Source organism: Phyllostomus discolor, chromosome X, assembly GCF_004126475.2.
Source record: "Phyllostomus discolor isolate MPI-MPIP mPhyDis1 chromosome X, mPhyDis1.pri.v3, whole genome shotgun sequence".
NCBI classification, from domain to species: domain Eukaryota; kingdom Metazoa; phylum Chordata; class Mammalia; order Chiroptera; family Phyllostomidae; genus Phyllostomus; species Phyllostomus discolor.
The window spans coordinates 55,383,866-55,399,812 of record NC_050198.1 but is presented as its reverse complement, the minus strand read 5'-3'; the positions used below and the strand labels follow the sequence as shown (position 1 = coordinate 55,399,812).

Genomic DNA, 15,947 nt, shown 5'->3' with positions numbered 1-15,947 from the left:
GCAGTGGCTACTTACCAATTAGTGTGAAAGAATCCCTCAATATTTTACAATAGGTATGGCCATACCAGTGCCTCCTGACTGAATGTCAACCTTGCATACATATACAGTTGATCCTCATTATACAGATTCTATGTTTGCAAATTCATCTATTTCCTAAAATGTATTTGTAACCACAAAATTAACATATTTTGCCTTGTATAGTGCACACTTTTTTGCCCAAACTTTTGGGGGAAAAATAAGGGTGCGCATTATACATGAGTAGCAGTAAACTGTGGGTGCACATCATGCACAGCAAAATACGGTACTACTCACAATGCTTTACTAGTCATTTGCAGACACATGCAGAGCATGAAAAATTGAGTCTCTTAATGCACACATTCCTAGCTGAGGTCAAACTAGGCAACAATCTGTCTTCTTGTTTCAGCAGTCATACAGAGGTGTTCCAGGGGATAGAGGTGGTAGGGGGCAGTGCAATGTACTGCAAGAAACTGGATGTGGTGATAGTTGCATGGGATTTGAATCCCAACTCTCACCCCTTTAGTGGGGTGGCCTTAGGAGAATCACTTAACATTTCAGAACCTCATTTTCTCTTGGTAAAATAAAGGAAATAGAATCTACAGGATGAGTTGTTTTTAGAATTTAAGATTGTAATATATGTAAGATACACACATACACTTTTCCCCTAGTAAGAACTGTTCAGTATTTATTAGTTCAGTTTTCAAAGTGACTTTTTAGACCATAACCACCATGAAGAACAAAAATTAACTGAATCTCCTCTCTAAAGCTATAGTGAAAGCTTCCTGAAGACCACCAGCATATATTCAGTATTATAGCCCCTATATCACAAAACATATTAATAGTACTGTGTCCAAGGTAGGTACTTGGCATCTCATGGGTACATGGAGACTGCTGCCTCTTACCAAACTCTTGTTATGTTCAAGCTTACCACTCCTTCCAGAAGACAGTCCCCCAATAGATCCCGAATGTGGCCCAGTGACTTATTTTTAATTAAGAGCCACAAGTAAACTTGATGCTCAGTAGAATTTAGGAAACATTGGATCAGAAAATGTCTAAGGCTCCTGGTAGCTCACTCCTACATTCTATGATTGATAATGGTCTAATATAGTGGTTTTCAACCCTGGCTATGCAATGGAACCCCCCCAAGAAGCTCTTACTAATATTAATACTTGGGCTGTAGCCCCGACCAAGTGAATTAGAAGCCTTGGGAATGGAGCCCAGATATTGGTCTTTTGAAAAGGCTCCCCAAATGATTCTGATATATAGCCAAGGTACATATTATGAACTACTGGTCAAACATGTAGTCTCTTTCACATGGCATTTTCTTTTTAACGGAGGGACGCATACCATGGCAGACCATTTTGGGATATATTGAGCAGTCACAGGGGTCCTTTCTCAGGGCCACTCAAATCATTCTGCATAGATAGCCACTTATTAAGCCTATATGTATTTAAGGCTGTTTCCTAATCTTTGAATGACCATTATTGACTGAATATGTATTAATTTGGTACTGTTAGACCTTGGCACATAGTATGTCCTCAATAAATATTTTAAAATCGATGAAGTACTGGGTTGTTGCATAGAATGGCCCTGGTAAAGCAAGCAGACAGTCCCTTCAGATGGTTCTGAAAACTTAGCTTTTACCCAAAGAGCCACTCTCTGCTTAGAGCTGCCTGGCAGAAAAAAACAAAACAAAACAAAACAAAACAAAACAAAAAAACCTGCCAAAATAATAGGAACCACTGCAGAAGCATTGTTTTTCCACAGAGCTTCTTGGAGTATAGTGCTTGGAAGATGGTAGGTACTCAAAAAGTATTTGCCAAATTGATTAAGTAATTCATTATTAACCTAGCAACCAGCTATCTTTTTTCTGTGCTTGGTGCTAGGAGAGACATAGTAATGTAAAATGTCATCTCTTCTACAACCTAGTGGGGGAGGTGAGCACCATTGTCATGTGGATTAACAAGGAGTACTATAGGAAACCCAGGGAGGGGAATGGAGGAGTTGGGGAAGGATTCAGGGTCAATGTAGAATTTGAGCCAGGCTTTAGAGATGTCATTTATCTGAGCAAAAGGGACACTGGAGGCCATGGAAGTCAGGGATGGTGAAGAGAGAGTATGAGGTGGGCACAGAAGAGCTCAGTGTGTCCAGGGAGCTGTGAGCACAACCACCTGGCTAGGCAATAGATGGGGATCATGTGTGGCTTGTGGGGGACCTTGGAGGCTGGAGAGAGGACATGTTCACCTCTAGGCAGTTCCAAGTCAAGGAAGGAAGACCACCTGGGTCTTTTATTAGTGGGCCCATGACACCAGGATAGCTCCTTATTATCTCAGGGTCCCATAGTGCTTGCTATGGGAATTGCTTATAATTAGGCTCAGGTAAGAAAGACAGCAAGCCAGCAGAAAAGAGAATCAGGAGGCTGTCAAACATTTAAGAACCTGAGCTTCATCCTCTTAAAATTCTTTCATAGTTATCAAAGTAGGGCTTTATCATGCACTAAAATGTCTGGCCATATACTCAACTTTGGCTAATATATAAGTGAACACAACCCCAAAATCTGTACTAATAGAGCCACCAAATTTTAAAATGACCAAAGAATCACCAGCTTCTGAATTCACTTCTGAGGGAGAGACAGGATCTGTCCTCTATTGCTTATTCTACCCAGCTGCTGGCTTCGTATTTTTTAAGGGGTTTGCAGTGGCCCAGTGGCCCTTTAGCAATTCTAGTCCCATGTTTCAACTGAAAATTCATTTTAGCCAGAAAGGGCAGCTATTGCAAAATGAGGCTCCCAGCTGCTCGAAGGAAAAATGGGTCAGTGAAGAGCTCAGATGTCTCATCTTTAAGATACTCAATTAATCTATGCTTCGTGGATTAGGGCATTTTCAACAATGTAAATTCCTGGGCCCCATCCCCTCAGGGATTCTGACTTTTTAAGTCTGGTGTAGGCTTAGGACTCTGTATTTTAACAAGCATTCCCTAATGATTCTTGTCATTAGGAAAGTTTTAGAAACAGTATGTGACTGTATACTAATGAGTTAGTACAGGGGTCAGAAAACTTTCTGTAAAGGATCACATTATTTTAAGCTTTGTAAGCCATACATGATAGCCCAAAAGCAGCCATTGGCAATATATAAATTAAGGGCATGGCTGTGTTCCAATAAAGCTTTATTTATAAAAAGACAGGTGGTATGCAGGATTTGGCCTACATATGCCCATAGTCTGCTGGCCCATGAGCCCCTGAGCTCCTGATCCCCTGAGCCCCTGAACTGTGTTCATTACTCCTCCCTCATACCACATTTGTAGTTTGGCCAGGGCCTTCCCAATCCTCAATATTTTAATGCAAATGAGTGATCTCAGTGTTAGGAACTTTAGGCTCCATAGCTGAGCTTTGAACATGCTTTGGAGACAGGATAACCTTTGAGAGCCCCTTGTATCCACACAGCAAGGCAGTTATCACTGTGTCAAAGCATAGGGCTAGGTTTGACTCTGTGAATGTAGCAAAGAACAACTGGCAATGAGTGAATCACCATCAGCCATTGAGGCTGAATAGTGAGAATAGGATGGAGTCTTAGAGACCAAAAGGGCAAGGGTCAGTGAGGAATGGGGCACAAACAAGCTGAAAATAGTTCTGTTATATATAACAGACACCAAAAATGATTATAATCCCTGAAAATATTGGAAATTCCACTTATTCCTTCATGATTTTGTTCCCATATATCTGAATCTTTTGTTTCTAGTAATATCTCTAGGATAGGATCTAATCTTGGACTTTTTTCATAAGTATAGAAAGGAGGCTACCCCTTCCATATAGGTAAATACATGAAAGGATACCAGTTTTAGTTCTTCATACATTTGAATCTATTCAATAGGACCAAGGTAGAACTATAACCAGTGGATGAAAGATCAGGAATGGACTTTCAGCTTTGGCCTGCTGTGGGGAACAATTCACTAATCCAAGACTCAGGAAATCTGGGTTCTAGTTTCAACTCCACTATGAAATTATTTTGATAACTCTGAGCAAACCATATCACCTTCCCAGGCCTCCATTTCCTGTGTAGAAATGAAGGGTGGGCAGCATTTCCCATTCAGTTCTCTAGAGATGCCTCTTTCCACACTGCGCACGAAGGCATCCCATGATAGATGATCACAGAGAAAGGGTATCTCTCAGGTAGCACAAAGAATTTGCTTGCCTCATGTCTATGGTGTCCATGGAGTCAAACAGAGCTGCCTAAACATAGCTACAGATCTCTCTCTCTCTCTCTTGCCCCTTCTCTGTGTTCCTGCTACAGCCTGCATGATTGGAGCACTAAGATGTGTAACACACAAAGGCATTTCTCAACTCCAACGAACAATCAGTACTGTAAGCTGCAATGATCTCCAGCGCTGGGTGTTGTTGTAGTATATCATCTGCAGCCAACAAATTGACTCTGTGTCTCAGGATAAGATGCCCAAGGTTCCTTTAGTTCAGTGGTTTCCTACCTTAGCTGCATTTTTAAATCATTGGAAGCTTTAAAAAATACCGATACCTGGGACCCATCCCCAGGAATTCAATGTAATTGGTTTGGAGTGGAGCTTGGGCATCAAATTTTAAAAGCTCCTTCAGAGCTCAGTACTACCATGCAGCTAGTACTGAGACCCACTGAGGTTTTGCTGGACTTAGGTTGAATAGGTGGCTTTCTGCAATCTGCCCTATGTGGGGAATGAGATTGCTGGTTGTGGAAGAGAACACAGCTGGGACCAGGGCCCATGACCTGAAGAGGACATTTGTTTCTGTAATGTCTTTATCTTAGGGCCCTGCCCTCCTGTAGCTGATCTGATAAATGAATCTCAGCCCAGCATTAATGGCAGGAAATAGCTAATGTATGGCCTTCTGAGATGGCAGAGACCTTCAGGATCTTAACATGAAGGAATTCTGGGTTGTAGGACTTGAAGGCTTCCTGACAAGGCTGGTAGGGGAGGTGGTTTGAAGGAGCTCCAACTTGATTTCCCCCAGTCTCCCTCATCTCAGAAAATAACAACCCTGTCTTTCCTTGTGACTCCTCTCTTTTTTCTACCTCTTATATCCAATTTATCAACATATTGTCCTGGTTCTATTTTCAGAATATATCAAGAATTCACTCACTTTTCATCATCTCCATTATTACCATCCTAGCCCAAGCTGCCATCATATTTTAACTGTATTTTGGCGGTAGACTCATAACTGGACTTCCTGCTTTGGCATCACACTCCTATACTATTTTCCACACAGCAGCCAGAGGAGTCCTTTTATGAATAAAATGCAAGTCAGACCCTGTCTACTCAAAATCATCCAGTAAAGTAAAATCCAAAATTATTGCCATGGATTACAAGGCCCTACATGACAAAGCCTCACACTGCCTCTGTAAGCACAACCCCTCTGAACCACCACCCCTCAATCATTCTGCTGCATCACACTAGGATCCCTTGCTGTTTCTCACATACCCCACTTCAACTTCCATCAGAGCCTTTATTGTTCTTTCTAGCTGGATGGCTTTGTCCAGATAGCCTCATGGCGTGTCTCCCTTACTTTTTTCAGGTTTTTGCTTAAATGTCACCTTCTCAAAGGGGTCTTCCCTGGCCATCCTGTCTAAACTAACACTCCCATTACTTCCACCCCCACTCACTCATTCTCTTGTGGTATGCCTTACCCTGTTAAGCTTGTCCTCATAGTCATTATTTGCTACTAAATGATATTTGTTCATTGTATGCTTGTCCCTGCTAGAATGGATGTTCCTTGAGTTCAGAGAGTTTTATCTGTCTTATTTACCACTGAATCCCTCATCACATAGTACAGCTCTTAGCACATAGAAGGCCCTCCCTAAATTTACCACATGAATGAATAAATGCAACTGAAGACATGACTCCTGTATTTCCTCCAATCCAAGGAGCACCCAGGAAAGACTTAGTTTCAGCATTTGCTAACCATGTATCCTGCTGAATTTGTGGGACAATTTTCAAGAACTAGAGATACTAGCTGATTCTATGGGCATTTCATATGGAATAGTATGAACAAAGTGGTAGACATCCCAGAACTGGAAAACCAGGACACCTGGGTAAATCCCCAATATCTATGTTCCTGAATAGTGTATAAATTGTAGGTAAATCATTTTGGAGTGCTAGGCACCCTTTCTCCACACCTAAAATAATATTTTCTACAAGCTGCCTTCCTAGGGGCAGAGCACAGCTATGAGATGAATAAGATCAATAAAAACCACCATTTAGGTCTATCTCACATTAAGAAGACCAAATACATAGCAATTCACTGTATGTTATTATTAAAGAATTTTTGCAAACTGCCTTAGACCTAAAGCATTAATAATGAGATTCAGTTTACCCAAATTTGATTCATGCCCAGCTTTTTCAGAACACACCAATCCCAGGGTGAGGCAAAAGTAGGTTTATAGTTTGTTCATATGGAAAATACTCTAATACAGTAATTAAGAAATGATAATACAAAAACAAACTGTGTTTTGCATACTTGCAACTGTAAACCTACTTTTGCCCCACACTGTATAAGGAAGCACTTAGCAAATTGCCTTGTACCTAGTGGGGGATCAATAATTATTTATTGACTTATTGATAAGTAAGGGAAAGTATACCCTTCCTGAGACATCTTAACTCTGGTGTGGCAACGGTCAGGTTTTTCTGAAGAATGAAGAACTCACTAGCTCTCTGTTCTATTTCCAGTCCCCCAAATCTGCCTTCATCAGTGCTGCAAAGAAGGCCAAGCTGAGATCCAATCCTGCGAGGGTCCGATTTTCCGAGCAGGTGGCAGTTGGAGAAACAGATGCAGTAAGTGCATCTTCCACTCTCTTTCCTCAGCCCTTGGCCAAAATCAACTCTGCCTTCGAAGTCTCATTCTGGGGCAGTTGCTCAACTGAGTGGATGGCATTACGAAAGGGTTAAAAGGGGGATATCTCAAGGTTCTGGGTGGATAGCGAGTGAGGAATGTGTATCATTCAGAGAGGCCATGTGCATTGTGGGGAGAAATAATATGTTAATTCACTCAAGATCCTCATGTTGCTTTGAGAAATTTCATCTCTAGCACAGTAGCTTATGCTGAGAACAAGTGCTCTATAAATATCTTTTGGCTACTTAATAGAAACAGGAATGAAGTAGTGGTTTTCTGAAGATCCAGAGAGAGAGAGCAGCTGATGAAATTGAGGTATCTTCACACTGAAGTGGTCCTGCAACTCCATATCTTCACTGAGAACTGTGCGGTGAAAGGTGAAACAGACTAGGGGAAATGATACAGACTCTATTAAGTCACAAAGCTTTTTATTAGACACCTGCTATGCTCCCAGCACTGAAAGGAATGTGAAATAAATGTGCTTTCTGCCACTGGATACATTTCGGTGATGTCGGAGGGTGAGTGGTTCAGATGGGGACAGTATAGGATACCCCACTGAGTGGTATGGTTTCAAGGGGCAGGTGATGCTTGGCAGCTCATGCTATGTACTAGCCAGTTTTGGAGGTCATGGTCCACTTGCAGTCTTTCTCACTTCTATGTGGGGTTTATATGAGCTGAGCTGTCTTCTCCAGATAAGCAAATAAGAGTAGGTCGGTGGAGAGCAGAGAGATGTGTAGTAAGCCATCACGGATTATGACCAGAGTCCCCCAGTAATCTGCAGTTGTTGGTGATATCTGGCTGGGATAGGGTGGGGTTGGGTAATGGAGAGGAATAGCCAGAGCTATCAGCCACCTGTGTACTTTTACAGGCTGTCATGTGCTGGGCTTTTGGGTGGCCCATAGCACTTATGTACTGAGGCACAGCTGCAGTTGAGAGACATTAGTAGGCCCAGATTTAGTGGGAAAATCAGTGGTGCAGAGGCACTCAAAAGGTACAGAAGACACAAGTGTCTTTCATTTCCATTTGCCTGACTCTCCTTCCCAAACTCAGCTCAGGCCCTCCTTTATTCCTGTTGGAGGAAGGCTATGAAGCCCAAGGGACTAACTACAGGTCCCCACTGGTAAGCTGTCTGAATAATTGGTGGTTGGACTTTACTTCAGTCCTAGGAGAAGAAGCTGAAGAGAGGCAGGGGTTGGTGAGGAGAGAGGAAAGGGATGAGTATGGAGTCACTGCAGATCAGGAAGAAGCAAACCCTGAGGTCCAAGTCACTAAGAGGATGTTATGTCTTGAGACCTTGAATATCCAGAGAAAATGTGACTTGATTTTGTAAAGTACAGACAGGTGCAACCTATTGAATCTCAGCATTATAGAGTAGTCAACCAAGGCCAGGTCACTCAGTAAAGAGCTCCCTCCCTTCCTCTCCCTTACCTTCTTCCCCTCCTTTTTTTCTCCCTTCTCTTCCTCTTGCTTCCAGTCTTCCTTCCAAATTCTTCCCTTCCTCTACCATGACTTGCTTCCCCATACATCTGTCTCAGCTAGCTACAGGCAGAATCAAGCCCCACTCTAGACCAGTCTGAATGCAAATACTCCAGAGCAGCTTAGACCCTCCCAGGTTATTTGTTATTGCCAGACAGGCCACTAGGTGTGGTGTGAGGCTCTTATCTGCAAGAAGGGCAGACATCAGTCTTCCCATTCTGGGTGTGCTCAGGAAATTATATGATGTCACAATAGCATACCACTCCTACTGCCATCAGTATGGACCTTGGGACCTGGGGGAGTCCATATATATTAACCCTTTCCCTTCATGTTCCAGGGCTTTATTAAGCAGCTGGAGCAAACAATAAATCCTGTGGGTGGTCCTTCCCAATTCTATTTTTAAACAAAATCAATTAAGTAATTATCTGAGTCCTACCTAGTATGCTAAATAAAACCTGCCACCACTGAGTGTCATCAGCATGGGGATCTGAGCCTCTGGACTTAGCAGGAGCAAGGTATCTCAGGATCAGGGAGAGAACCAGGTAGTCACATATTTTCAACTCTATAACCCATCACTTCCCACCATGGCTTAACTCCTGGCTCCCTACCACTGCCAACTATATCCCAGCCTGGGAGGATTTATTTGTTCATGTTTTCATACTTTGTCTGTGACAGTACATAAATCTCAACTGTTCTCTTATGGCCTCCCAATAGTCCACCCCCACCATCTCCTTCAAAATAAAAATCTAGCACTGGCTGATGTGGCTCAGTTGATTGAGTGCTGGCCTGGGAACCAAAAGGCCACTGGTTAGATTCCCAGTCAGGGCACATGCCTGGGTTGCAGGCCAGGCCCCCAGCTGGGGGCGTGTAAGAGACAACCACACATTGATGTTTCTCTCTCTTTCTCCCTCCCTTCCCCTCTGTCTAAAGTAAATAAATAATATATTTAAAAAATAATAAAAATCCAATTTACCTCATCTGGGAAAATTTGGCACTTGTTGGTATATTTTGGTTTTATAATGGTTCTCTAATGAATGCATGTGTGTGTGCATATGCACACAAACCAAGGCACTACAACACAAGTGTAAGACTAAACCCAGGTCTTCTATTTTTCTTCATATCCCCCATGGGGCTTAGCACAGTGCAGGGCATATAGTAGAGGCCCAATGAATATTCACTGAATTAAGGAATCTGGCCATCTTATACAGTTTTTCAGTTCCTGGAAAACTGATGACGTTGGCCCTGGGAAATGGATGGATTCTTGTGATGAGTCTAATTATTCAAGTAAGCACATATCAAGCACTTACTGCTCATATATTCAGCAGTAATTTATTGAGCACCATCTGTGTGCCAGGGACTCTACTTAGTGTTGTGACTACAAAGATTAAATAGAACATGGTTATTTTGTTCTCAGTTTACTGTTCAATTGTGAAAGACAAATGCTTTTCAAAAATATGAGAAGAGCACTTAGAGAGGTATGTATAAGTTGCTGTTGGAACACATGAGAACACCAGACATGACGATACTGGACAAGGTTTTCCAGAATACATATTTAAGCTGGATTTTAAAGGATGAGTAGGAGTTTGCTGAGGAAGGAAAGAGAAAGACAGAGGGCACAATTTTTATTTTATAAATATTTATTGATAATTTAACATGCACTGCTCTATAAAGTAAAGAAATGTCTGGGCCAGGAAAACTTTTGATAAAGAATAATCAGGTATTCAAAAAATGGGCTTTTTCAGTGGTTCTCAATCAGGGTCAGTAGTATCTACTTTCAGAGAACTTTTGGAAATGTCTGAGAGTTTTTTGGTCATCCCCATGGTTTGCTGTGTTATTGGCATTTAGTGTCTCAGGGTCAGAGATGCTAAGTGTCCTGCAGGGAGTGAGACAGTCCCTGAATGCTGTCAGAGGTATGGAGGCATGAAAGAGCAGCGTGGGTACCTGGAATGGCAAGACATGACTCTGGGGAAGTAGGCAGGTGCCAGGTCAGACAGGACCTAGGATGCCACAGGGGAGGGGGAACTGTAGAGCAAAAACACGGATATGGAAGTGAACTCAGTATTTGAAGGGCCTGGTGGAAAGGGAGGTGTCAAGAGATAGGAGTGAGGTGGACTCCTAAAGAGATATCCCATCAGCTCTTCAGTATGTGGTAGCCTTTGTGGGTCAACCACCATCCTAAGCTGTGGAACTTTGAGCCACAGTAGAATGTGAGTATGCTGTGGCATCAAATGGTGAACTTTAAAAAAAAAGATTTTATTTATATTTAGAGATAGGGGAAGGAAAGGAGAAAGAGACAAACATTCATTGGATGCTGGTTGCCTCTTGCAGGCCCTCAACCGGGGACCTTACCCACAGTCCAAGCATGTATCCTGACCAGGAATCAAACCAGTGACATTCTGGTTTGTAGGATGACACCCAACCCACTGAGCTACACCAGCCAGGGCTCAAATGTTCAACTTCTGATTTTGGTGTCCATGCAACACTATTAGTGATCTGCTCTTTCTTGTCTCTTTGTCCTTTCATACCTTTGGCTCCTTGCCTCCTTCACACACTCCTTTCTCTTTTTAAACTCCTGCTCTGGCTTCTTTCCTTCTTCTAAATGAGAACTTCTCTTTGTACTTTCCTTATCTATTCACAGAAAATGATGAAGAAAGAAGCTCTTCTCCTCATCCCCAATGTCCTGAAAGTCTTCTTAGAAAATGGGCAGATCAAGTCATTCACATTTGATGGCCGGACCACTGTTAAGGTACCTACAGAGTCTCCTATCAAGTCAGTATTGCCCTCTGCAGAGCACACACAGCTGCTGGTTCCCTGTTTAGTTTTTCTGAATCTGCACAGAGCTGTTTGCTGCCAGAACAAAGTAGCCTTTGAGCTCCTGCTGCTGTGAGCAGCTGGCTGTAAAAACACAGTCCTCAGATGATGGTGGGTGGGGGGGGGATTTATAAGCCCAACTGTATGCTAGTAATTGTAAATGTTTGTGTACATGCCAGACATGTGTATGTGCATGCATAACTGTATATGTGTGTACATGCACATGTCCACACACATCTACTGGTGAGCTGATTTGTGTTGGTGTTACACTGGTTCCTTCAAGACTCAGGAGCTAAGGATGTGAAGATCATTAAACCACTTAAAGAGCAAAAGTGATTCATATTGATACACTAACACCTATGCAAATTTACACACAGAAATCAACAAACTCAATCTCTGTGGAGATAAGCTTAGCCATGCCTTGCTTTTTAAATGATAAGCAGATCTTAAGCACTGAACCAAGATTTGAAAAGTCCAACAATAGTCCCTTCGACTGTTCTTCTTACAGGAAGAGCAATTACTGATTCTTAATGGCTCAGCCAGGTGTCTAAAATTATAGCAATTTCCTCAGTCCTGAGGAGGTTAAACAATGATAAAATTAACACCCAGTTTCAACTGTACTCTGGGACAGAAATTTCTGCTCTTGTTTCTTCTGAACTCTCTCCAGAAAGAGAATGCCATTTCCAAAATGAATGTTTCAATGTAACCAATGCTGCTTAGACTGATGGGTGGCTACAGTGTCTTCCCAGAAAACCCACATTGGCTCAAAGGTGTTCTGAGGTACCCATGCAGAGACTAAGAAAACCCTATAAATCAAGAAACCCCTGGGCCAGGAAACTTTCCCTAATAGGTGCTCTGAATTGACCTTGCCAGTTGTTCTCAGCCAGGGTTGGCACTGCCCTCTTCCAGATAGCTTTTGGAAATATCTGAGGTGATTGGGGGTCATTCCCATGTATGCTACTGGCATTTAGTCTCTCAGGATCAGAGATGCTAAGTGCCCTGTAGGGAGTGGGACAGTCCCGGAATTATGGAGAATCATCCTGCCCAAAGTGCCAGTAGCACCCTATTTGCAAAATGCTCAGCCTACCCCGTGTTGATTGAACCAAGAGTTTCCTTGGAAGACACAGATCTGGGGGATCCCCCATGGGACCTAGGACCAAAACACACTCCTTAGTGTGCTCTGGGATAGTCCTTTGGCAATTGAATGTGTCAGCCTATGGGGGAAGCATTGAACCAGAACTAGGTTACCTAGGAGTATCCAAATGTCCCAGTTGTGGATATCTCTTTGTGTCAGAATCCTCCTTGGGGTTGATTCATGTCCCCATACTGGAGCTTTTACTCCTCTCTTTCCCCTTGGAACCTTCTCCAAGTGTTCTCCCACCTTACAACATCACCACCATTGTGACTTTCAGATAGCCCTGGCCTTCTAGGACAACAGTGATCCCTGGCTTGTGATCTCACTCTGACTTTAGGGGGAGGTACATTGGCTATTCATTGGAACTTAGATAGGCTGCCAAGCCACTTGTCCCACAGAGAAACCTGAGTGAATTGACAACATGGCTCAGGGGCTGTTATATTTGTAACACCAATTGGCAATCACCAGCTTAGCCATCCACAGTCCCAATGCAGCTGAACTGCAAAGAAAACCTCATTTGTTACTGCCAAAGCTCCAGAAACATTGGCACCTCTTACTACTTGGATAATACAAAGAGATAGTCTCAAGTACCCACCAATTTCCAGCTGAACATTTGAATGCATCACTGTCTTTTTCATGGTTACTGAGGGGCTTTTTGGCAGCCCTGACTGTAAGGGAGCTTCATAATCCAAAGCCTGCTTCTTCCCAACCTTTGCGGGGCTGAGTGATGCTGACTCCACAAACACACACTCTGAGTCCAGTGTGGGCTGAACAGCAAATAGATGGTAGAAGTTTCACACTGACATTTGGCTAACTCCCACAGATATGTTTCCAGACACCCTAATATTAAAAGTAGGGCAACAGAGCAGACAGAGCCCAGAAATATTCAGATTTATGACTGTACACAAGACGGGATGATGTAGTTCCTATGTGTGAGCACATTTTTCAAGTTGCTAAATTGATTGTCTCTAAAAGCCAGCTACAATAAAAAGTGAACATTTGCCAGTAACTCAGGTCATTCGATTGAGGTTTTGAATCCAGAAAGTCGACTTTTTAATCATATAATTGTAGCTTTGCTTTTTAAAAAAATTCCTAAATAAAGAGTTGAGGGACAAACCAGAGTGAATATTATTACATGAGAAAGTAAGGGAAGAACAGCACAGTGCCTGACATTTAGTAAGCACTCAGAAAATAATTTGTTGAAAGGAAGAAGTGAAGGAGGAAATGAGAGCCAGCAATTATACTTTCTTTTGCTATATGCCTGGCCAGTACAAATACAGAACACTTCTCTCCACCCCCTGCACCATTGGTGTTCCCCAGGACCCAGACCTCCAAAGAGCACTCATGTGTCCCTCTCCTCATCCTGGAGTACAATGGCTAGACCACCACAATGGCCAATATCTCTGGCTGGCCCACTTTCCCAGCCTCAGCCTTCTCCCCAGGACTACCTTTCTTGATAGTCAGTCCCCCTCACCCGTGTTTGGTGTTTAGAGTAGCTTAGAGCTAGAATTGAGCTCCCTCTCAAGGCTCTTTTCTCTTCCACAGGATGTGATGGTGACATTACAGGACCGTCTTTCCCTGAGGTACATTGAGCACTTTGCTCTTGTCCTTGAGTATGCTGGGCCAGAACAGAACCACAAGTTCCTGCTTCTCCAGGAGAAGCAGTCCCTGGCTTATGTAAGTTACTCTTTTATCCTGGCTTGATAGCTTTGCATGTTACCTCTACTAGAAAAGGGGACCCCAGACACTCTCTTTCTGGAAAATTCATAATCATGTATTTGGCCAGCTCCCAGAAGTTACAGTTCTCAATCCAAGTCTGTACTACTCACCTCCAGAGGGCTTTTGGTAGTGTTCCTTGTGACTTAAAAAGGGCATGTAGATTGTTAGTTCTGGTCTCTAAGGGAAAAGCGTGGGGTGGCAACTCACTGCATGGCTCCCAGAATGCTGAGTTGAAGAACATTGACAACTCTCCTGTCTCCTGGAAGCTGTGCCTACTAGACTTTTCTGCCTCAGAGAGGAAACTTGGCCTTCACTTGAAGCCTATTAATGAAAGGGTCAGGCATTGGAGCTTAGTGAGACCAGTGAAGCCAGAACAAGTGTCAAATGGGAATGGGCTGATTTGGGCCAAGGATGGGCAGTATGTTACCCATATCAACTTCCAAGACAGAGTAGGAGGCAGTGTCTTATCATCTGAGCTCTTGTCATATGGAAAAAAAGGCTGGGGAAATCCAGGATGGCTGCATAGTATTTCACCAATAGTTAAGCACCAGGAAGAACCAAAGAAGCAACCAGGGCCAATCAATATTCCCAGAGAGGGAGGGAAGGAGTTGGAGAAGAACAGTTGGAAAGCATTGGCTAAATGGAAGTGAAACAAAAGCCAGAATCAGATGTAAAAAATGGAATGATTTGGAGGAGAAAAGTTCTTCAAGTTTAGCTTTCAGCCAAATGCAATCTAGGGACTCACAAGTTCCCACATATGAAGGGAAGGTTGTGGGTGTCATACTTGGAGGGAAGCGTAAATGCCTCCCTGACCCTCAAGAGGTCTTTTGAACCCAATTGGTCTCTTGTTCCAAATGGGATTTTAAACTTTTTTATTGAAAAAAAAACATCAAATAGTCATAAGAATAGAAGGAGTTGTATAGGGAATTTTTATTACCCAGCCCTCTTTGAGTGCCAGCTTCAGCAGTTACTATTTTATATTGCCTGTTTGTTTCATCTATGCCTCCAAATGGCATTTTAAATCTTTGGTTTATCTTCTAATCAGTAACTTACTCTGCTTGAGTCTGGGCCCCTTCACAAGGTGAAGAAATTAGCCCCACAGCAAGAAAAGAGTCAGAAATTCCCAGGAGCCCTCTCTTCAGACTTAGTATCTGGGAGCTTAGATCCAGTTGTTGATAAAGGCCATGGTCTGGATGAATGATTCGAAAATTCTAGTCATTTGGGTCGTAAGGCAGAAAAGAAGGGTGGCTCCTCATCACTTTTCTTTAAGGGTAATTGGAATTGGCCAGGTAGGAGATAACACCCTTGCTCTGCCCAAAGCCCCACCTTGAAGAGCCACCAAGCTAGCTCCCACTAGCATAGCCATTGATTCCCAGATCTCTTTGCCTCCCACCTCTCATCCCTGGGATTCAGGTGGTGCAGCGGACACACTATCATGGAATGAAATGCCTCTTCAGAATAAGCTTCTTTCCCAAAGACCCTGTGGAGCTGCTGCGTCGGGATCCTGCTGCTTTTGAGTACCTGTACATCCAGGTAGAGTCTGATTTGAGATACTCAGAGAGACAGACCATTGGACAAAAAAGCAGGCGGGCCATCACAATGAAGTCACTATATAAGTTTTTCCAACCTCCAGGTAGCCATGAAGGCCCTTTCCTTTTCAGCTACCATTGTAGAACATGGCCAAGTTGATTGGCCTGGTGACCTAAGCTGGTTGTGTCTCAAAGTCCTGTTGTTTGTTTACACAGATCTCATCAATTTTCAGGAGCAAGCAACACCAATAACTGCGGTACCATCACAGAATCCCAAGGTTTAACAAGCCTGTTTAGGTATACAGGGGTTCCCAACCCCCAGTACCTAGCTCCAGTAAGGAGATGATTCCCAATTTAGTTCACCTAGAGACATTTACTCTGGGCCAGGCCC

At 43.1% G+C, this 15,947-nt stretch overlaps 1 protein-coding gene across 5 annotated transcripts in view; it reads left to right on the top strand.

The window, feature by feature from the left end:
* FRMPD3 (FERM and PDZ domain containing 3) overlaps positions 1–15,947 on the top strand; it is a 116,494-nt gene that overhangs the window by 62,644 nt on the left and 37,903 nt on the right. For 2 of the 5 annotated variants that reach the window (XM_036017126.1, XM_028522987.2), the window contains exons 6-9: positions 6,724–6,828; positions 11,001–11,108; positions 13,854–13,985; positions 15,441–15,560. In XM_036017126.1, the coding sequence (XP_035873019.1) occupies positions 6,724–6,828; positions 11,001–11,108; positions 13,854–13,985; positions 15,441–15,560 (465 nt within the window). Of the gene's footprint in view, positions 1–6,723; positions 6,829–7,138; positions 7,264–7,936; positions 8,007–11,000; positions 11,109–13,853; positions 13,986–15,440; positions 15,561–15,947 lie in introns of those variants that run through there. The other 3 variants (XM_036017127.1, XM_036017128.1, XM_036017125.1) reach the window with 3 other exon arrangements.